We start from the raw sequence: 22531 nt of genomic DNA on the forward strand, positions 1-22531 counted from the left end.
TAAGCCCATAAACCCCACGAGCTGTAACTTAGATAGCTTTTCACTTGCTCTGATTAACTGTCGCTCCCTTCCGAGGCATACCACGGAAATCAACTTGCTCCTAGAGGAACGAGATTTTGACGCTCTATTTTTAACTGAGACATGGCTGAATGACGACTCAGACCCTTATATAGTGCAAGCTCTTCCACCCAAGTACTCCATCGCAAGACAGGACCGCATGTCAGGTCGAGGAGGAGGTGTGGCGATTATTTATAAAAACAATCTCAGATGTAGAACCTCGGATAGTCCACTTATGGACTGTGAGAGCATTGGCTTCTCTATAACCTTTTCGCCCACCTGCACCTTTTCTGGAATCCTGGTTTATAGACCCCCAGGTGATTCTCATGACTTCTGCAATAATCTTTTAGATAAGATTTCTCTTTCCATCAGTAGTACCCCCAATTTTACCATCTTGGGTGATCTTAATATTCACCTGGATGAAATTAATGCCGTGTCATCGCAATGTCTGCTGGATACCCTGAGAGTGGTGCATCTGGAACAAATTGTGGCTAGTCCCACTCACATAGGCGGCCATTTATTAGACCACTTTTTTACTAATCTTGGAAACATAGAGTGTGGTCAGCCTAGCTTTGTACCATGGTCAGACCATGCACTACTGTCCTTTATGTGGTCCCCAGTAACACAGATCCACAAGGCCGCCATTCGAAAGAAGGTTAGTCGAGTATGGTCTAGACTACCAGCTGAAAACTGGGAGGCAGCCCTGAAAAGTTGCCCGCCCGTTCCCCATGAGGATCCGGTTGTAGCCAATGAAGCCTTTGATCAGTGGATCAACTCCACACTAGACCCTATTCTGCCAAAAAAAGATCTACTGCACAGAGAGGGTTCCAACAAACAACCTTGGTACACCAGGGAACTTAAGGAACACAAACAACTGTGTAAACGTGCGGAAAGGAAGTGGAGAAAGAACTACGCAGCTGCCGCGAAAAATGAATAAAGGTCATCCCTGAGATCCTATAAAAGCTTATTAAAAACCACACAGGCTGCCTACTACCAGAGCAAAATTGCGGAAGCAGCTAACGCCCCCAGGGAAATCTTTAAAATCTTTCAATCCTTAGCTACCACACCCAGGACTATTAGCCCTGTTTTGAACCCACAGAAACACTGTGAGGAGCTAGCTAGCTTCTTCGCATCCAAGGTGTCGAATATCTATTCTGGCTTTGCACCAGTGATAGATTCCCCAGATAATTGGGAGAGCGGAAACAAGGGGGATTGGGAAGTAGACCCCAATCCATCTGCAGGTCTCAAAGTCTTCCCGCCACTGGATCTGGCTGGAGTGGATAGTCTCCTTGACAATCTCAAATCTGGCTCTCCGGTAGATGCTGCACCCCCGGCAGTTCTGAAACAGGTATCAGGGACAGTTTGCCCTGTGATAATGCAGGTCATCAATGCGTCTCTGGCCTCCGGTGTTGTGCCCCCCAATTGGAAGAAGGCTAAGGTCAGAGCCTTGCTAAAGAAACCTAGCTTGGATCCTGAAGATCTGGCCAACTATAGGCCCATTTCTCTTCTACCGACCATCAGCAAAATAGCTGAAAAACATGTCAACCAGGTTCTCTCATCCTTCATTGAATCCACGGATGGATTACATTCCACCCAGACAGGGTTCAGAGCAAAACAAGGAACAGAGACAGCTCTGGTGGCGGTAGTGGAGGCAGTTAGGGACATTGTGGATGCAGGAGGCTGTGCTGCGGTGGTCCTGTTGGACCTCAGCGCAGCCTTCGATACAGTAAACCACTCTCTCTTGCTGCATCGGCTGCATCTTGCAGGGGTCTCCGGAGTGGCCATCAAATGGTTCCATTCTTTTCTATCAGAAAGAAGCTTCTCCGTCTTTGAGGGAGAGGTGTCATCCAGCCAGCTGCAACTGAATCACGGCGTTCCCCAGGGATCTTCCCTCAGCCCTACTCTATTTAATATCTATATGAGACCTTTGGCTGAGGTGGTTCTTCCCTGGGGAATCCAACTTGTTACCTACGCCGATGACACGCAGCTGGTTGTATCCTTGGTGAGGAACGATGCCTTAAATCAGGGGATCAACAATCTGACCCCGTGTATCACCAAGGTTCTGGAATGGATGACCTCCTCCTTTTTGAAGTTAAATGGGACCAAAACGGACATCATGCTTCTGGGCTATAAAGCCCCAATTAACTTGGACCCTTGGTAGCCTCACTGCTTAGGACCCCCCCCCAGCACCTAAGACCCATATAAAAAGCCTAGGGATCTGGCTAGATTCCTCCCTTGGTTTTCACTATCAGGCTAAAAAGGTAGCCGCAACTTGTTACGGGCTGCTGAGAGTCTTAAAAAAAGTGCTAGACCTCTTGCCATTCGAAGCCAGACGATTGCTGGTCCAGTCGCTGATTATGTCGCGGCTGGATTATGCAAATGCCGTCTATATGGGGGCCCCAGTCGGCACCATAAAAATCCTGCAATCGGTGCAGAACTGTGCTGCTCGGCTGCTTATGAAAGTCCCCAAAAGATGCTCAGCGAAAGCCGCACTTCAATATCTCCACTGGCTGCCCATCAAGGGAAGGATTATTTTCAAAACCCTGTGTTTGGCGCATAAGTCCATCCATGGTGCTGGCCCGCCGATTCTGGATCCCCATTTCTGTCGCCATCAATCAGTGAGATTTCTGAGATCCAACCAGCGGAACTTGTTGGTAGTCCCCAGGATAAAGCTGGTCCGGATGGGTGGCCGCAGGCTCTCTGTGCATGCAGCTAAAGAATGGAACGCACTCCCAGATGACATCAGGCACGAGTCTAACCACCTCGCTTTCAGGAAGCGTTTAAAGACACACCTGTTTCAATAGTGTCTTTCTGGTCCCTTGGTCTTACAGCGCTGGGATGCTTAAGAGTAGCCATGCGCTATAGAAGAAGGTATTCATTCATTCATTCAAATCATTAGCTACTCTATGGAGGAACTAAGGGACATGTGTCAATCTGTCACCCCTCTCGGCCATGCAACAATTGCGCGATTGAGGTTATTAGGGATCTGTAAACCACAGATAGGCCATTTCGAGGCACTGAAGCACTCCTCACATATGTATAAACAAAATACCCCTCCTAAAAACAAAACCATTAACCAAAAGTTAAGGATACACTATCTAAATACTAGATCATTAGTAAAACACCAACAAGATATTTTCTCGCTACTTTTAGCTGAGGAACCAGAAATTCTGTTCCTAACAGAAACATGGCTGAAATCTGACTCCACGCCGGATATTTTGGCTGCACTACCCAATGATTACTATATACTTCACGCAGACCGGCTAGGCAAGATGGGGGCGGAGTTGCAGCAATTATTCAGCATGACTACAAATTTACAACAATTACTCCTCTTGATCTCCCTGATGTGGACAACCTGGTCATCAAGCTAGAATCTAAATCCGGACCACTAATTTGTGTTCTGATCTACAGGCCCCCACAGTACATGCTGCAGTTTCCCTCGCAGCTGAGGGAGCAAATGGCCAATATCGCAACTAATTACACTAACATTTTGCTAGTAGGAGATTTACATTATTGGTCGAATGACTCGCAAGAAGGACCTCACTCCATAGAACTAACTGAACTTCTCACTAACTTGAATTTTTTTCAGCATATGACCTCAGCTAAAAATAACAATGGTCACATTCTGGACCAGGTCTGGTCAAATAGCATTACAGTATCCCCCCTCACGATCCTACTTTGTTTATGGTCGGACCATCATTTACTCCAATTTTCAGTAACTATGGTTATTGATAATAAGACCCCTCTGGCTGAAGGTGGTATGATTAGGGCATTGGATTCCCTAAATAAAGAAGAATTTTTGAACGCCGGTACCAACCAATCAGTCTCATTAACCTCAGATTTGGACCTTCTAGATGCAAACATCTCGACTTGGATATTGGCAGCTAGTGACTCACATGTCCCACAAAAAAAACTGAAACAGGCTCGTCGTTCTGAGGCACACAAATGGTTCTCTACAGAACTAAGAGAGCAGAAATTAGTACTTCGCCAATAAAAACACAGATGGTGTCAAAATTACTCCAGTGAAGACAGGCAGACCTATTTTCTAGCGCAGAAGGAATACAAAAAAGCTATAAGTCCAGCAAAGGCTTCACACTATTTGTCTAGAATTCTTAACTCATCTAATGGGTCAAGGGAAATCTTTGCTATTTTTAATGAACTATCTAACACAGATAGAATTTCACCTTCCCCCACCGCCACTCAAGATCTTTGTAATTCCTTAAACAATTTCTTCCTGGATAAAATAGCTGCTACTAAAAAGCAGGCATTCCTATCTCAAATACTAAGGAGATTCCTGTCGACTCACCCACTAACCGCCTTACCTTGGATGCCCTTATGGCTATTAGTAATCAAGGATTTTTGGACCTACTGTGCAAAGTGAAATCTGGCTCCCCTCTGGACTGCTGCCCGCCCTATGTCTTAAAGGTCATATTCTCTGCTCTACCTACTGCCGCCATAACTCTTCTCAACGAGTCTCTACTTCAGGGCTATGTCCCCAATATGTTTAAAAATGCGATTGGGGGGGGGGGGGGGGCTAGGGAGCGTGGCTGGCAGCCGGGCAAGATGGCTGCTAACTAGGAGAGATCCGGAGGAGAAGTGACCTTCTAGGTCAATCCGAACATTTATCCGGCATATTCATGTACGTTATAGGCTCTCCCGGAGGCTGGTGACCGAGCGGCATCTGTAGGAGCAACTCCGGTCCAAATCCGACACCGGGTGCTGAGGTTCGTCGGTAGCGGACTGCAGCGGCCTATTCCCCACACAGTAACCAGGGACTAAATTTCGGAGTACACCGGGGACCCAGTGAGGCGGTGAAGGAACGGCCTGCTCGACGGTGGAAGCGCCCAAAAACACTTCCAGGCACAGCTCAGGTGTGAGCGACCTCCCGCAGCCACTGATGCGGCAACACAGCCTATACAGCTACGGTCTGAGGCCCGGAGGGACACATCGCGAAGGTGAGGCCTGCTAGCCGAGGACGAGCCGGGGCCTGGATTTCCTGGGCGTCCCGGGTCCTCCTGTGCACCGGGACTGAGAGAGGCGGCAGTGGGACGGTCTGGGCAGCGGGGGAGGCGCCAGGAGTACCCCCGGACATACCGATCTCCCGTGACCCTTGGAGCGACAGTGAGGCTCGGATTGCGGGGGCCTGAGGCATGAGGGGCACGTCGACACAGTGAGGCGTCGGGGCCTAGATTTCCTGCATACCCCGAGATCCCCCCGAACACCGACAGGGCGAACCTCTCGGTAGACAGCGACAGAGTGTGGCGCGCCCCCCCTTCCCCCTCCCACCCCCCCAGTGGGTGCGTGAACTTCACAGCCCTTTCCGGCCCCCGTAGGAGAGCGCATCAACCCATATATTACACTCCCTCTTTACTGGCAGGGGAGACATTGGCTGCGGACAACTACCCCCATAGAGCGGCGGTCAACCAGGCCGCGCGGACGACGAGCGGGGGGTACGACAAACTCCAACCTGACCCCTCCCCCCTCGCTGGCACCCATACCAAGAGACCTGTGGAACATACGCCATATCGAGCGGGGGCCTTATAGACCGGAAGGCCACGGAATCTGAACAGCCCAAAGCAGCAGCCGGGGCCTACCAGCACTGTACCTCAGCAACCCCAAGCATTGCCATGGGAGGTAGAGGCCCACGGACCCAGACCACGCCAGCCAGACTGGACAAATACGTCTATGGGAAGGATTTTCCAGCACTGCCAGAAGGGAAGGACTCCTCAGGGAAGGCCGCAGGAGACGGCGCTTTGAAAAAAGTGACTCTGGAAGACATAATGGCGGCCCTCACCAGCATCCAGACCACGGTGGGCTCTATCTCTACTGATGTGTCCCTGTTGAAGGAAGATTTTCGGAAGTCGAGCAGGTTACAAAAACCTTAGTCACGCACATGGCTGCACTGCAGAAAACTGTACCAGGGCTTGAAACGCAAAATAAACTGCTGGTTAAAAAGCTGGATGAACAAGAAGGGCGCTCGCGCAGAAACAACATAAGAATTCTCGGAATTCCGGAAAGTGAAGGCATTCCGGCGATGGATTTATATGTGGAGGACCTAATAAAGACCAGGCTGAAACCAAAAGGACTCTCAACCTTTTTTTCTGTCGAACGAGTACATAGGGTGCCAGGTGGAAGGCCTAAACCTGTGGCGCCCCCCAGATCAGTGCTTGCGCGCCTATTCAACTTCCGTGATAGAGACGTAATATTACAAACCGCAAGAATAAGATCCGCAGATTCATCTACATAACTCAACAATCTCCTTCTTCCCCGACAATACTGCGGCGGTCTCACAGCGCAGTCGTAGTTTTCTGGAGGTTAAAAAAGCATTGAGAGCTAGAGAAGTGCCATACTCAATGTTATTTCACGCAAAACTGAGAGTAGTAGCTGATGGGAAAACATGTTTTTTTGAAACACCAGAGGAGGCCGATTATTGGCTTGAGGGCTGGCGGCGAGGTGAGGGACCACGTCGCGGGAACAGTGGACAACGCCGTCGGGACGACTACGAGGAGCCAAGCAGTCAGGATCACCTTCCATTAGGCGAGGACAGTTCGCAGAGAATCGATGCAGATAACCTCGGTCATGGTTAAAACTGGAATGCGGGATGATGGCCGAGTGATAGACACCTGTGTGTAGATGAGATTGCAGATGAACCGACTCTGGACACCGGGCTGATGCAGGCCCTGATGGGTAGGGGAGGTCACGCTCTCCTTGGACTTCTTACCCCTTCACGCAAGTACACTGTTTTGGGTTGGGATGAAGCACTCTGCTATGTTGGGGAGATTGGCAGTTCGGAGTCCGTCGGGCAGGGAGGCAGGGAGGGGGGATGGACCATGGAGTTGGGGAGTTAGGGTTTGTTATTTTTCAGTTGTAGTTGGCAACGGCAATGGCGAAATAGTGTGGTGTGTACAGACTGGGGATCCCCGCATTGCATGACTGGGTTACAGCTCACATTAATTTTTTTCCACACTCATGGGGAAGTGTACCCCAATGGCTAATAGCCAAGACTTGACCCCTGATGTTCGGTAACCCCTCTTACTTTACTTACATGGAATGTACAAGGGTTAGAGGACAAAATTAAAAGAGGGCTGTCACTACGGGCCTTGAAGCGTCAAGCTCCCACATTAGCACTCCTACAAGAAACACACCTCACCGGCGCGGCATGCAAGGCGCTAGATAGGTGGGGGTACAGGATGGTGGTGCACTCCGAGTTCTCGTCAGGGTCCAGAGGAACGGGTATCCTGCTGCGAAAAAACTCTTCCTTCATTGTACTGCAAACCAGGAAGGACGACCAGGGGAAGTTTGCAGCAATACAGGGTCAGTGGGAGGGTAGGCCGTTAATGTGATTTCGGTATACATCCCCCTGGCACTCCAAGCAGTGGTACTCCCCGCCCTCAGTGAATTTCTGTTGACTCTGCCGGAAGGGGACCTTCTTATCGGGGGGCGGGGGGGGGACTTTAATGCCTTGATGGATGCTAGCGTAGACAGGCATCCAGTGAGGACACTGACACCAGGTGTCTCCCGCTTACAGAGCTTTGCGGAAGCGTTGGGGCTAGTTGACATATGGAGGCATATCCATCACGCAGCGCGATAATATACATTTCACTCCATGGCACACAACAGTTTGTCTAGGATAGACTATTTCATGACCTCGGAGGCCTGTCTGCAACATGTAGAAGACATTGAGATCAAACACAGGGCTATATCGGACCATTCACCTGTAGTGTTAACTTATTCCTATCATCACAAATCCTGCAAACGGCTCTACCCTATTTACCCAGGGTACTTGCAAGTCCAGAAGATGCGTAAGGAAATCCGTAAAGCCACTAAATATTTCTTTGCAGAAAACGTGACATCAGTTGACTCCCCGTCAGTTCTTTGGGAGGCCTACATGGCATTTCTCAGGGGGCAAGCGATAGTTTCCATCACGGGCCACAAGCGAGAAAAACAGAAAGATCGCACAGCTTTAGAGCTAGAATTAAAAGCAGCTGACACTGATCACATGGCTGACCCTTCACCCGCCTCGGCACACACCTTACGCCTAAAGCAACAACAGTACAGGGAACATCTAAGGCAGGAGACGACGTCGGCCCTTACAGCGACCAGGCATAAAATGTACTATGTGTGGGATAAAGCAGGGAAACTGTTGGCCTGGCTAGATAGACGAGAGCGGGGCACCAGGGCTATAGCGCAACTGGGTACGGCAGAGGGCCATCTCACATCCTACCCACGAGCCATACTTCACACACTGGCTGGCCATTTCCAGGAGGTATATACATCGTCATTGAGCTCGTCCGAAGCGGACGCAGCGGCCTCCATAAAGGACATAGCTATGCCCAAGCTCACACAGGAGGCAGCCTTGGAGCTCGAGGCAGATCTCACGGTGGAGGAGCTACACGCCGCAATCAGATCATTGCAGTGGGGAAAAGCCCTGGGACCCAATGGGATCCCGATAGAATTGTTCAAACTACTGGCGGACACTCTCTGTCCACACTTACTTCGCATGTTCACCGACAGCTTGGGTAGAGGTGAACTGCCATTGGACCAGAGAATGGCCACAATAGTGGCTATCCCGAAGGCCGGGAAGCCGCCGACTGAGTGTACCTCCTATCGCCCAATATCAATACTCAACGCGGATGCGAAAATACTGGCTAAAGTGCTCGCAAATAGACTGTTGGCACACCTCCCGCACTTAATTCATCCGGAGCAGTCAGGCTTTATGCCAAATAGGAACACAGCGCTTAACCTCCGGCGGCTGCATGGCGCGTTAGCTCGGGCACACACCCTGTCAGAACCGTCAGTAGTCATCTCCCTGGATGCGAGATTGGCCTTCGACATGGTGGAATGGAGTTACCTTTTTGCAGCCCTACCACACTTGGGCCTTGGCCCTAAGTTCTGCGCATGGATCCGCCTCCTTTACACTGCACCTCTGGCGTGTGTGGCAATGAATGGGCACTTGTCGGACGCCATGCCGCTGGCGAGAGGGATGCCCCCTGTCACCGCTCCTTTTGGCGTTGGTGTTGGAGCCCTTTGCGGCGTGGATTAGGGAGGCCCCTTTGCTGAGAGGAATTAGGTGGGCGGAGGGATGGGAGGACCGAATTTCCCTTTACGCGTGCGGCATTCTAGTGTACCTCACAAACCCTGAAAATTCCATACCAGTACTTCTTGAGATGTGCGAGGCCTTTGGAACGATCTCTGGATATACTATTAATTGGTCCAAATCGGTCTTATACGTGCTGAAGGGATCTGCACCGCGGCTCCCTTCGGGCTGCCCTCTGGTGGTGTCCCAGGACTCCTTTAAATACTTGGGTATTCATATAACGGTGGACCCAGCAACTTTTTTTGCCAAGAACCTTGCGCCCCCCTTGGAGCGCTTACTGAAAGATGTAACACACTGGGAGTCACTCCCCCTGACACTGTTGGGAAAGGTGGCATGGTTTAAAATGATGGCCTTGCCCAGGTTTCTGTACGCTCTCGAAAATACGCCGTTCCCAGTACCATTAAAGTACTTTAAACAAATAGCAGCGCTGGTGTCTAAGCTATTGTGGGGCAACAGACCGGCACAAATAGCACAGGCGAAATTGCACTGAGGATGGTATGACGGAGGAATTGTGCTTCCCAACGTTCACTTATTTTATTGGGCTGCACATCTCAAGATTATCAATCAATGGATACACGCCCCACAGGCGGATCCAGCATATATGGCAGATAAGGAACAGTTAGGTACAGGAAATATACTGGCAGCCTTGTATAATAAAGGACAAGCTATGAAGCTGACGGGACCGACAAAACACACAGTCATGCTATGGCACGCAGCGCAGACGCAGTTGGGGTGGAACGGGGTCAATACCAAACTTACCCCACTCTAGGAACGCTAAGCGGTTGGGTACACTGAGGAATAGCAAAGGATTTGAGCAGTGGGACACCATAGGTATCTCTACAGTGGGTGACCTGTGGGACAAAGGGACGGTCGTCCCATTTGACCAGCTCAGACAACAGTACGAGCTTTCCCCTACCGAAGCCTTCCGCAACATACAAATACGCCATGCACTCCTAGCAGTATTACCGCAGGACACAGAGGTACCTGAGTGCTCCCCAATGGAGGACAGCCTGCTCACAGACCACTTGCCAAAGCGCGCCACATCTTTCACATACCGCAAACTGGTTAATAACCTACCAGAATCCACTAAGACACTAGGAGACAGGTGGGCGACGGATATTGGAGATATGGGCGTAAAGGAATGGCAAGAAGCATTGGCCTCACCCAAAGAGGTGGGTATTACAGCGCGGCTCAGGCTGATGCAACTTAAGATCTTACTCCGCTCCAATCACACCAGGACCACACTACACAAAATGGGCAGAGCACAACATCCATAATGTCTCAGGGGTGGGATTTCCCCATGATAGCAGAATACTGGCGGAAAGTGTTGCAAACAATATCACAGACCGTGAATGTCTCCCTATTGCCAGAGCCGCGCAGATGCCTCCTGAATGTGTGGGAACCAAATGACTTATCGAGACATGGGCAGACGTGGGTAACATTGGGCCTATTGGTGGCAAAACGAAACATAGCGCAAAAATGGGGGGCTGCGGAGCTGCCATCATTGACGGCCTGGTATAAAGATATGGACCTAACTATGTTGACTGAAAGAACTGTGTACATAAACCGGAGATGCCCCCAGAAATGGAGCAACGTGTGGACAGCATGGAACACGTATAGGGGGGATATTTGCGAACCAATGCCAGACTCTGACGTGGGTAGCTCTGATGAAGAACTTGGGGAGAAGTGGGGACATTGGGTTAGAGGGGCCACTTGTGAATCAAAGAATAAACAGTGGTGGGTGGTGGAACAGGACAGGGTTCTGTATCATGTGTTAGTTCAGCTTACTGTAACCTATGTATGTATTCATGCAGACTGCCTTGCCAATGCTATGCATGAAAATAATAAAAATAGTTTTTAAAAAAAATGCGATTGTGGTGCCTCTCTTTAAAAAGCCTGGAGTCGACCCTCTTAATCTGTCAAATTACCGTCCGATCTCCCTGCTTCCCTATTTGGCGAAAGTGTTAGAATCACATGTGGCAAAATGCCTGTCTAATTTCATGGAACTGTCTGGTTATTTAGATTCTCACCAGGCGGGCTTCGGCGCTGCACATTCAAGGGAATCCGTGATACTGGCAGTCCTGGATGACCTACATAAGAAGGCGGATGAAGACATCCCACAGGCCCTGGTATTATTAGATCTGTCAGCCACGTTTGACACGGTCCTCCATGGTATTTTGGAAGACCGGGTCAGACAGGCTAGCATCCAGGGACTGGCTTTAAAATGGATCAGTTCTTTTCTCAAAGATCGTACTCAATCTGTACGACTGGCCTCATTCACAGCCTCCAAGCTAACTATATCATGCGGGGTTCCACAAGGTTCCTCGCTTTCACCCCATCTGTTTAATCTATACCTTCTTCCTCTGATTCGTACACTGAAGGAAATGAACGTAACAACTTACAATTATGCAGATGACCTTCATCTAACTTTCACTATTGACAATTCACCTAAGTCAGTGGTTGAATTCCAGACCACCATGCTATTCATCCATCAATGGATGGATCAAAACCATCTAAAGCTCAATCCTAGTAAGACGAAACTACTACTGACAGGTAAAAGTAAGATCTTCTGGGGACCACAGTACTGGCCGACAGAACAAGGCCCCCCACCAGTACCTTTTACCTCAGTAAAGAGCCTTTGGGTCATCTATACTACTATTATAAAAAGAGAACTTGCACCTTTTGGCCAGGTAAACTCGGGAACCACAGCGCCAATCTACACACCCGATACATCTATGAAAATGTCAGGGTGTGTAGATGGACATAGGCTATATAAATTAAAAAAAAAATGTAAATTAAAAAAATTAAGTTTGTAAACAAAGTAGTCCCCTGAATGTAGCGCCGGCCGGGACCTAGCGCTGGCCGCGACGTGCGTGATGACCGCGACGCGACGTGCGTGATGTCGACGAAGGAGGAGCGGCGGTGCACTGACGAGCGGCTGTGCAGTGAGGAGCGGCGGCACAGGTAAGTAAAGGGAAAGTTCAGTGTGAGACTGTGTGATGCAGGGGGAGGCAAGAAGGAGGCAGCAGTAAATGAAAATGTCGGAGCGCGAGTGAGTCGGGGGGAGGGGGGCGCGAGTGAGTCTGGGCGGGAGGGGGGCGCGAGTGAGTCGGGCGGGAGGGGGGCGGGAGTGAGTTGGGGCGGGAGGGGGGCGGGAGTGAGTCAGGGCGGAGGGAGTCGGTGCGGAAGGGGGTCGGGCGGGAGCGGGTCTACTGCCCCCAGCCCCTTTCTGCCCCAGGCAACGCTGGGGCGGGCTGCTAGTTCTAGATAATGACTTATCATTAAAAAAACCAAGTAGGTTCAGTGGTCTCCAAATGCTTTCCTCAATTACGAAAGATTAGGAAAATCAGCCGCATGCTTACCCATGCAGCGTTAGTTCAGGTGACGTTGGAAATGGTACTATCGTACCTGGACTATGCTAATTCAATTTACCTAGGGCTGCCTCTTTTTCTTATTAAGAGGCTTCAAATGGTCCAGAATCAGGCGGCCAGGCTGATCCATCAACAACCTAGATGGCAATCGGCCAAACCACTGTTGAAAAAACTACACTGGCTTCCGATACCCCAAAGGACAGAATTCAAGACGGGATGTCTGGTCCTTAAATCATTGTACGGCAAGAGCCCTATATTTATCAATACTCTTCTAAATAGGTATACTCCTTCCCGTAACCTCCGCTCAATGCATCTTCAGTTACTGACTCCTCCCTGCAAACGGAAACAACAAGGTGGACGACTGTTTGCATACCTGGCTACTAGACTCTGGAATTCATTTCCTCTGGAGATTCGCTCCTGTACAGATTTACCTAAATTTAGGAAATCGCTCAAAACGCGACTGTTTATAAGTGCGCACGTATAGTCTCCCTCTGTTCTCGGTATGTCCCTAGCAGCGCCATGAAACCCCTGGGTGTACGTGGCCTTTATAAGCAACTTGTAACATAACATAACATAACATATACAAGCTATCTTTCCGGGTCCTCTAAATTATCGAGCCCTCCAACGGATAAAGCGGAATGCTCTGAGATCAGGGGTGTGGTAAGGAGATTGCGTTTTGCTAACCCGCGAGGCCATTTTGGAACTGACCTGGTGGTTAGACAATTTTGACACCTGGAATGGCAGAGCAAACTTTGGCTCAACACCGGACTTTATTTTAGAATCAGATGCGAGCCTTTCATTGCTGGGGTGTCTGTCTCCTAGATCAGAACAATGAGGGAATATGTTCTCTAGAAGAATCTTCGCACCATATAAATTGCTTGGAACTTACAGCAGGTCTTTATGCTCTTATGAGTTTCAAACACTTTCTTCAAGGCAGGTCAGTCATATTAAAAATGGACAACATGTCCGCCGTAGCTTACATAAATCACCTGGGAGGTACCAAATCAGAAGACCGCTCCAACTTGGCCAAGAAACTCTGGATGTTTTGCCTAGAACACAAGATTTCTCTAAGAGCAGAATACCTTCCAGGGAAATTGAACCTTTGTGCGGATTGGAACTCCCTCAACAACCTTTGGGGTCCCTTCCAAATAGATCTCTTTGCCAGCAGACTCACATTCCAATTGTAGCATTATTACAGCTGGATGCCCGACCCAAGTGCTCTGGCAGTGAACGCTTTTCTCCAATCATGGGAAGGGATTAACGCTTATGCCTTTCCCCCCATTTGCCATGAGCCAGAGAGTCCTTCAGAAAGTGAGACATGAACACTCTTCCATTGTCCTGGTGACTCCCTTATGGCGATCCCAAGCCTGGTTCCAGTCTATCCTAGAGCTGACTTACGATCTTTCCTTCCTAATTCCTTCCCTCGCGGACCTCCTTACAAACATAGACGGTCAAATTCACCCTCTTGTTCAAACAGGGAATTTGAGCCTTCTTGCCTGGAGAGTGTCAGGAGATCCAATGATCTCGCAAGACTTTCGTCGACAGCTTCAACTCTCCTCGGAGAATCATGGGACCCTGGAACACACTACCGGTATAACAACATTTGGAAACTTTGGTTACGTTGGTGCCTGGAAAGGTACCTGGAATTCGTGGAAGCACCTATCGATGATATAGTTAATTTCCTTGTGGAACAATTCGATAGGGGTCTAGGTTATAGATCTATCAATTGTTATAGGTCGGCTATTTCCACTGGTCATGCCCTAGTCAACGGTAAAACGGTAGGTAAATATGCTATTATTTGTAGAATCCTTAAGAGTATCAGACTTCGAAGACCTCCAAAACCTAGATATCAATCTCTGTGGGTCGTTAAATTAATTCTTGACCTTTTCTCGCGCTTTGATATATGTAAATAACTCTGTATTGTGGATTGTATGAAAGAATAGGATTAAAAAATGAATGCACTTTGCCGCTCTGGTGTGGATCAATTACTTATATCCTTTGTTAAACCTCACAAATGTATTAGCTCTGCCTCTATTGCAAGATGGGTTAAAATTGTTATGAACCTTGCAGGTATCGATCTGAGTATTTTCGAACCACATTCTATCAGAGGTGCAATGGCCAGTAAGTCCTTTCGGTCAGGTGGTAAGTTCGATGATATTCTAAAAGCTGCTGATTGGTCTAATTCTAGAACTTTTGCTCATCACTATTGCAAACCAATCACTCATATGTCTGATGTTGTCTTACATAGCTACCAACATGCATAATGGTAGCCTGGGTCTTATAATGAAATTTCGATTCTCCTATTACCATGACTAGAGAATCTGGATTTCATTAAAGACACGGAGGCTAACATTATCCCTCCCACCCTTTCCCTTGGGCAGTTGATTTTTAACATACAATATACTTTTTCACTATGTTATGTTTATAGTCAATGCTTATCTTGTATTTGTAATGGTTATACTTATTTACAGTATTGTTTCTTATGCTCTTTTGCATTTTATTTTCTTGAAACATTTATATCTCCCTCTCTTTTAGATAATCTCTCGTAACTTCTTGTTCCTGACCGACAGACCAATTTATTCATCTGTCATCTCCTTCTTCTTCGTGATACACTAAGAACTTTTGGAGTTTCACTTGAAGTTTTTGGAACCTTTTCCTGGAATTTTATTGGACCTTTCCTTTTTTTACACCACATTTAAAAGAGGCTGATTTCCTAGTGCTCATGCCTTTTATTTGTTTTATGGAAAACAACTGTGAATTGCCCAAACCTCAATTGTTTAGAATTAATTTCAAAGGAACCAAGTGTGGATCAATAACACCTGAGAAGGTAGTTTTATTTAAACCCATTTTTCATATTCTTTATTTTTTGTAGGATCTCTTTTTAGAGACAGAGAAGACACACTAACAATCATCACAATGAACTACATGCCTTGTACAAAATTCAAAAAGAAGAAAAACAATCAATATGACAAATGGCAACACAGAACACAATATATTAACACATCAATTCCTTAATATTTACAAATGAATTCCTATTGCATGACAACTAAAGCTCAGTGAAAGCAAGAGCGAGAACTGTATTTTTCTTTTATACAGAAACACTTAATGAAACACTAGGCTCCTGCAGAATGCCAACGCGTTTCAGGTTCGAATGACACGTTTTCAAACCCTCATCAGGGCTTTGTGAGTTGTCTGTGGGTAAAACATAATTTAACATTGGGCCTTTAGTGAAAACCTAATACTGTACTGAATGCCTCTAATCAGTAAAATTGTAAGGGAATGTACCAGTGAGTTTCAGGCTCCTTGGGTTTTAGATGGCAGACATGGGGGACGGCACCTCTATGGTTTGATTCTATAAAAAATAGAGTGTGCACTATTTGAAAATACAGATATTCTAATGTCATATTGGAAAGGCGGCATGATATCATAAAATGCCACCTACCTCAGTGAGCACCGTCCGGCGCCCCTTTCTGATCTTGTCCTATTTAAAAAGAGCAAAAAGCTAGTACTATGCAGGGAATGCAGACTTCATTACAAAAGTGAGGAAATTAAGAGTGACCCGATACCTTCGTCTTGGTAATGTTGGAAGCAGAATGGTCCAGTCTATGGCGGCACTTTGCGTGTTATTTTCCGACCTAAAAAATCGGCAAAATTGTCACTACTGTACGGTGTGTTGATAGAATGGCAACAACTTTTATTGAGGGCGGACTGTGGCCTACCTGGGTTCGCGGCGTGTAGCTCAATGACCCAGGCGTTTGAATGGAGCTCTACGGATCGGCTCCGAGATGCAGGGCGCGCTCTGTGGGGAAATACGAGGCAGCATGAGATGCAAGCGCCGTAAATTCGTGTAAGCAAAACATGTGCGCGAACACACAGAGCTTGTTCTTACCGGCGGTGAAATGATCGGTGTCCCCAGTGTGAGGCTTCAGCTTGAATGCCTGACGACGCGCGGGGGCCATCTTGATGCTATTTGAATATCAGACAGGTTGGCCGCATGGTGCGTTCTGGGACGTGTAGACCAGTGCCTCATGGGTAGAGGCGCCAAGTGTTTCCTGGAGGGGACCAAATCGAGCACCCTCTGGCAGACATGGAATGAGATTGAGTTAAAAAAGACTCAGGTGTGGAACAGGGATTTGGGGCAGGGATGTAAACAAAAGATTTACAGATCCCAGATGTCCGCATTAATCATGTATGGACAAGACGGGTGGAGGGTCATTTCCTGATCACAAGGTAGCTATTGTCGAAAAGCCATCAAATCCTCGACAGTTCAGACATACTGTTCAGCCCTGTGAGTGTACTATTAAATTTAAGAATTAAGTAGGCTTCCTTTTTTAATAGCACCTTGTCAACATCTGCGGGGCGCTGTGTTGTACCAATTGTGAACAGTACCGACCATTTGAATTCTAGTTCTGAATGGGATTTCTCTATGAAATGTTCGACCATAGGGGCCGTTAACACTTTCCTTTTTATTTGGGACCTATGCTGGCTTATGCGTTGATTGACTTGCTGGTTCGTTTTCCCAATGTAGATCTTTTGGCATGGGCACAGGACAACATATTAAACGTTTTTGGTCTTGCAATTGGAGAAGCCAGAATGCTTCCACTTAGTTCCCTGATGAACAAATTCGCTGCCTTCAATTGTGCTGGAACACGCCACGCAATTGAGGATTCCTATAAATTAACCTTATACTAAGCATAGGCATTCCTAGCTAGCGGCTGGTATATGGAGATGAGCAATAGATACGTGTACATTGCATGACAAAACTCACATGCTTCAACTTACCAAGAGGTGGCCACAACATCTGCCCTTATTGCTAAAATATTTCTGGCCACACGGCCAATCTTTCTAAACATGTTTAAATTAAAATGACACTTCATTAAAAACTAAGAATGCACTATTTATTAATGTCTGGTCATAATCTCCATCTTTGGTAGAGCATGCTGTTTGTATATGAAGGATGGCACAAACCTCTTAGTTTCACCTTAGCATTTGGTAATAAGCAAGGATAGGGGATCGCCAGCTTGCAGTGAATTGCGTCAAAGGTTCCTTGCAATACTCACCAATATAAGGACATCGTGACTTGGAGCACTGCTGAGGCCGTTCATTAGCTCTCTCGTCTGTCTCTTATACGCCTTCTTTTGTCGTCGCTTCTCTAGCGCTTTCTTGGCTTTCTTCACCTCTTGGATCATGTTCTTCTCAAACAAGTCGTGGATGTGCTTGGTTTTATTCACTTTATTCAGCTCCCACAAGTCTTCAAGCTCCAATGGATGTTTATAACCCTTTACAATAATTCTGGAAAGAAATGCCATTTTTCTGTAAGAGTTCCTTGAAAATTTACCCATAATAAACTTTGTGTTATGAAGATGCATTACCATGTGTTCATGTCAAGTCAATGTCAGACTCGGTGCTTTACTGAGCTTAGCAATTCTACTGGGGCACATAATGTATTAAATAAGGATTATCCAACAAATGAATATTTTTGGTGTCAAAATAAATGTTCAACAAAGTGAAATATTTTGTACTATTGTTTAATGAGGATTATTTCAGTTTGGGTAGATCCCATTGGTAAATGTGCGCAGAGGTCGGGACCCAAGGTCTCGAGGTAGGGAGTTAAATAAGGATTATTACATAGTTGAAATATTGTGGAAGAAATAGATTGTGTGCGTACAATGGGCCCAATTCACAAAGAGCCTCTGCGGTCATTGAGGAGGCTCTGCAGTCAGGGATGATGCTCCAGTCATGGCGGAATATCCGCTCTGCAGTTTCTCACTGCGGAGATTCCACCACAAGTGCTGAGCCTCCACCATGACTGTAAAGGATCCTTGTGAATCATGCCCACAGTCTGGTTAATACTGGAAGGAGGTTGGAAGTTCATATTGAAGAGCAATTATTGTGTGCTCCAGGCAATTATATATTCTGTTGTTCTCTTGATGTACATAGTTTCAACATTGCAACTCCCTTTATAATATTTCATATCATTAACAGTCGACCATGTCAATTTGTTGTAGTGGGAGTGCCATGATGGGGGTGGTAGTGCAGTATGGGGGCTTGGTAATGCAATGCTGTGAGATAATCACACATGGTGGGGGATAGTGTGGTCGTGAAGGTTATTAATGTGGCAGTATGGATGATAGTCTGGTGCTGAAAGGGCAATGTGGTAGTGAGAGATGGTAGTGTGACGGTGGCATAATGGTGGGGCGTGGCAGAGCATTGCATGGTGTGGTTTTACAGCAGTGGGGGTGGGATGCATTGGAGAAAAAGAAATATGGTGCTTTGAGATGGTAATTTGACTGGTGGATCGGTTTTAATATGAGGCCAGGGGGTATTACAGGACTGATGTAGGATGTTAGTTCTGTGGTCAAGGCTGGCACAGAGTAGTGGGGTGGTAGTATGAAACCATGATTTGGGTTGTTAGTGTTGATGAGTGGAATGCAATGCATTAATCTCAGCTACTGGTAATTACTCAATAACACATTCCAGTTGATCCATTTTTTTGCCTGCCATGCCACCCGGGACAGAAACCAGTCAAATGCAAATCAGCCCTGTCCTGCTCCAATAAGAACAGTCCAGTCTGAACGGTCAGGTAAGGTCTCCTCTTAACTGGAACGCAAGCTACCCCAGACTGGTTTCAGTTATATGAGCCTCTTGAATACAGTGCAGCTTGGCTCCAGAGGCACAGTGAGCAAGAGACCCACGTCGGAGCATGCCCATTGCACTGAGGGAAAAAAGAGTCAGACACAGGTAATTACTCTGGGATAAATTCCAGTCTATTGTTTTTGCCCCCAATGCAACATCAAGACAGGAACCAGCCATATGCTAATCAGCCTTAATCCTGTTCCAGTAGGAAAAGTCCAGCGCAAACTTTGAGCCCAAGAAACCTCTGAACTGGAAAACAAGAAACCCCAGACTTATTTTAATCTATTTGGGCAACTACAATAAGTCACAGGTTGGTTCCAGTGGCACAGAGAGCAAGGGCCCCACATACGGGCATACTTGTAGCACTTAAAGTGTCATATTAAGGAAAACTAAAAGAGTAATGGATGAAATACTTGAATCAATCTCAGCCACTGATAATTACTGGCCATATAGCAGTCCATAGTTTTTTCCCACCATGGCACCTCAGAAGTAACTAGCTACATTCAAGTCAACACTGGTCCTGTGCCAATAATCCTCCATACATCACCTTGTTGTTTGTTGTAATTGACTCGTCAAGCGCGACGGGCATGCCCAGACATGAGCCCCATAATGACTGTGCCACAGGCCGCAAGCTATAACCAGTCGGGGTTGCTTGTGTTCCCTTCTGGAAGAGGGCATTACTTGGCAGCTCAGATTGGACTGTTCCCATGGGGAGAAGGTTCCGTATTGATTTGCATAAGGCAGGTGTCTGTTTAGAGTTGCAAGGCTAAAGGAGTGATCATTAGTGGCTGAGATTAATTCAGGCCTGCCACCTATCACCTAGTTGCTTGCTGTAGTTGAAGCTCTAAGTGCAGACTTGGAACTTGTACTCACCGTGCCATCGGATGCAAGCTAAATCCGGCAAGCGATGCTCAAATGGGTCTAAACCGGTCTTAGGTTACTTCTGGAGGAGGCCTTACCTGTCAGTGTTTTTAATGGACTGTTCCCATGATGAACAGGGTTAGTGCTGATTTGCATAAGGGGTGCCTCTATCAAGAGTGACATAGTGCATGAAAAACGATGGACTGGAATGCTGTTCAAGTGATCACCAGTGGTTCTGATTAATTTAAGCATTCTATCCATCACCTTGTGTTTGTTTGACTTGATAGTGTGACACTAAGGAAGCCATGTAATGCTGGGATTGCCATGTAGCTGGAAGAGAGTGGAGCTGGTGAGTTCTTTTGGTGGGTAGCAGTGTGATACCAGGGAGTAGGAGCACTGAGCTGGTCTGGGATAATGAGATTCTGGGGGCTCTCTGCAGTGGTAGTAGTATAGGTATTACTGTGATGATATGAGGGTGTCCTGAGGCAGCTGGGTTGGTAGGGCTCTGGTGGGTGGTATTGAAAACCGAGGTACTGGTTGTGCTCTGCGGTAGGTTGGTAATTTGATGAGATCAGGGAAATCTCAGTGGTGAAGTGATGCCGTACTGCAGCTGAAGTGTGGCTCACAGTGTGGTAGATGTTGGGCTAAGAGGGTGAGTGACATAGTAATGTGGCTGTGAAGGTATCGTTTCACTGTTAGGGGTGAGTAAAGCGATGTAATATGGTGGTTGCCTGGAATTGTCGTATAAAAACAAGTCTGAGGGTGGTAATAAGATGCTGGGGATTAGTGCAGTGCTGGATGCTGGTAGTACAGAACTGTAGGGTGGATGGTGGTAGGTGGCGGTAGTATATTTCTGCATTAGTAGTGCAGTGGTGGTAATGTGGCGCATTGGAATGTTAATGTGGTGCTTAAAGGTAGAAGTTATGTTCTATAGTCCTAGTCATGTGGATAGGGTGAAAGTGCAATGTTAAGGATGGTAGTGCAGTGGTGGGGATGGGGCGAATTTAGTTTTTTGCAAAATAGATATATAGTTCTAAGCAGTGGTACTGGGCCACAATCAGTTCTCCAGCCATCCTGAAGGCAAGCAGATAGACTAACAACAAACTAGCTGTGACATTGCTATCCATCCGAAATGGCCAGTGAGAAACATTGGGAATTCTAATGTTTGGTGAATCATGCAATCCCACGAGTAAGAATGGTATGATGCAGTGGAAAGTTGAAAACCTTAATGGTAAAAAATAATTCTTGAAGAAGTATTAAATGTGCTGGAGAATCAACTCCCTCTAGGCCAGATATTTTAAAAAGGAAACAATGAAAAGTGATTTTACAATATGACGTCTTACCTATTGTACCAGTTAAACGTCACCCTGCTTAGAAAGGATGCTGTTGTCTCTGGGTTCTAATACAAGAAAATGAGAAAAAAAAACACCAAAAATAATTAATTTTATTCAAATATTATTTAAACATGTAACATTCTATAAAGACCAGTGCATTTTAGTGTGGAAACAAAACTGAAAACTTGGCCCTACTTTAATATCAAAATGTATCAATTTCACACTGAACAGACTGGTACCGAGGATCTTGTCACACTGTGTCCAGGGCCCTAACCAGAGGCAACACCCATAATGGAACAAAAGTGATGCAATCGGTAATTGAAAGTACTGCTCATGCTAACAAAAGCAAGCAATGAAACATTTTGCTGCAATATTCTAAACGCACCGAGGTATCTCTCTTAAGGGAACCCCTGACATGAATTTGTATGGTGTTGACAATCTAAATATACTAGGGGTGTAGCTTCATAGGGGGTTTGTGGGGTGTCCTATGCACTAACAAATGCTAGAAGTCAGGTTCGGTCCATGTCGGGTTTGACAGCGTCTATCAGCATTCAGAGAATATGACACTTTACTCCGCACGCATTTACAATGCGTGCAATTACCCCACATTTTTTACTCCACAACAACCTTTACAATGCAGGGCTTTACCCCGCAAGTCACTACAACACATTGTCCATTACAATGCAATCTACTATTCTACCTCCACTGAGATGTTGTAATGGGGAATGTGCTGTAATGGCTTGCTGTGTAAAGCCCTGCGTTGAGTAAGAGTAATGTGTTGCCATTGTCCTAATTGACCATTTCTCCAAATTGCCGGAGATTGGGTTTGTCAATAAAGCTGATGCTCCCAGTGTGGTAACATTTCTGGACTAGGTTTTCATCAAGGAGGGCTTGCTTAAATGTATTGTCAGCGACAACGGCCCCCAATTTACCTCCGATTTGTTTGGGAATTACCTAAATAGGAACAAAATTACCCACAAATATCACCCTGCTGGTAATGGGGCCCTAGAACGCTACAACAGGGTGATCAAACGTATTGTACAGCTAGCCAATAACAACAATCTGGTGTGTAAGAATGACATTTGTAAGACATTGTGGGCATATTGCATCACACCATGCCACAGCACAGGACTCAGTCCATTCGAACTGATGAGGGGTAGGAATCCCATGTCCAA

General features: G+C 46.9%; 1 protein-coding gene across 1 annotated transcript in view; it reads right to left on the minus strand.

The window, feature by feature from the left end:
* Positions 1-22531, minus strand: part of ABCC2 (ATP binding cassette subfamily C member 2) — a 687938-nt gene that overhangs the window by 401239 nt on the left and 264168 nt on the right. The window contains exons 6-7 of the mRNA XM_086922588.1: positions 21366-21421; positions 17586-17817 (exon numbers count right to left, since the gene is read on the minus strand). Of these exons, the coding sequence (XP_086778714.1) occupies positions 17586-17817; positions 21366-21421 (288 nt within the window). The remainder of the gene's footprint in view (positions 1-17585; positions 17818-21365; positions 21422-22531) is intronic.

The sequence above is a fragment of the Lissotriton vulgaris genome, chromosome 5, assembly GCF_964263255.1.
Source record: "Lissotriton vulgaris chromosome 5, aLisVul1.2, whole genome shotgun sequence".
In the NCBI taxonomy this organism is placed as follows: domain Eukaryota; kingdom Metazoa; phylum Chordata; class Amphibia; order Caudata; family Salamandridae; genus Lissotriton; species Lissotriton vulgaris.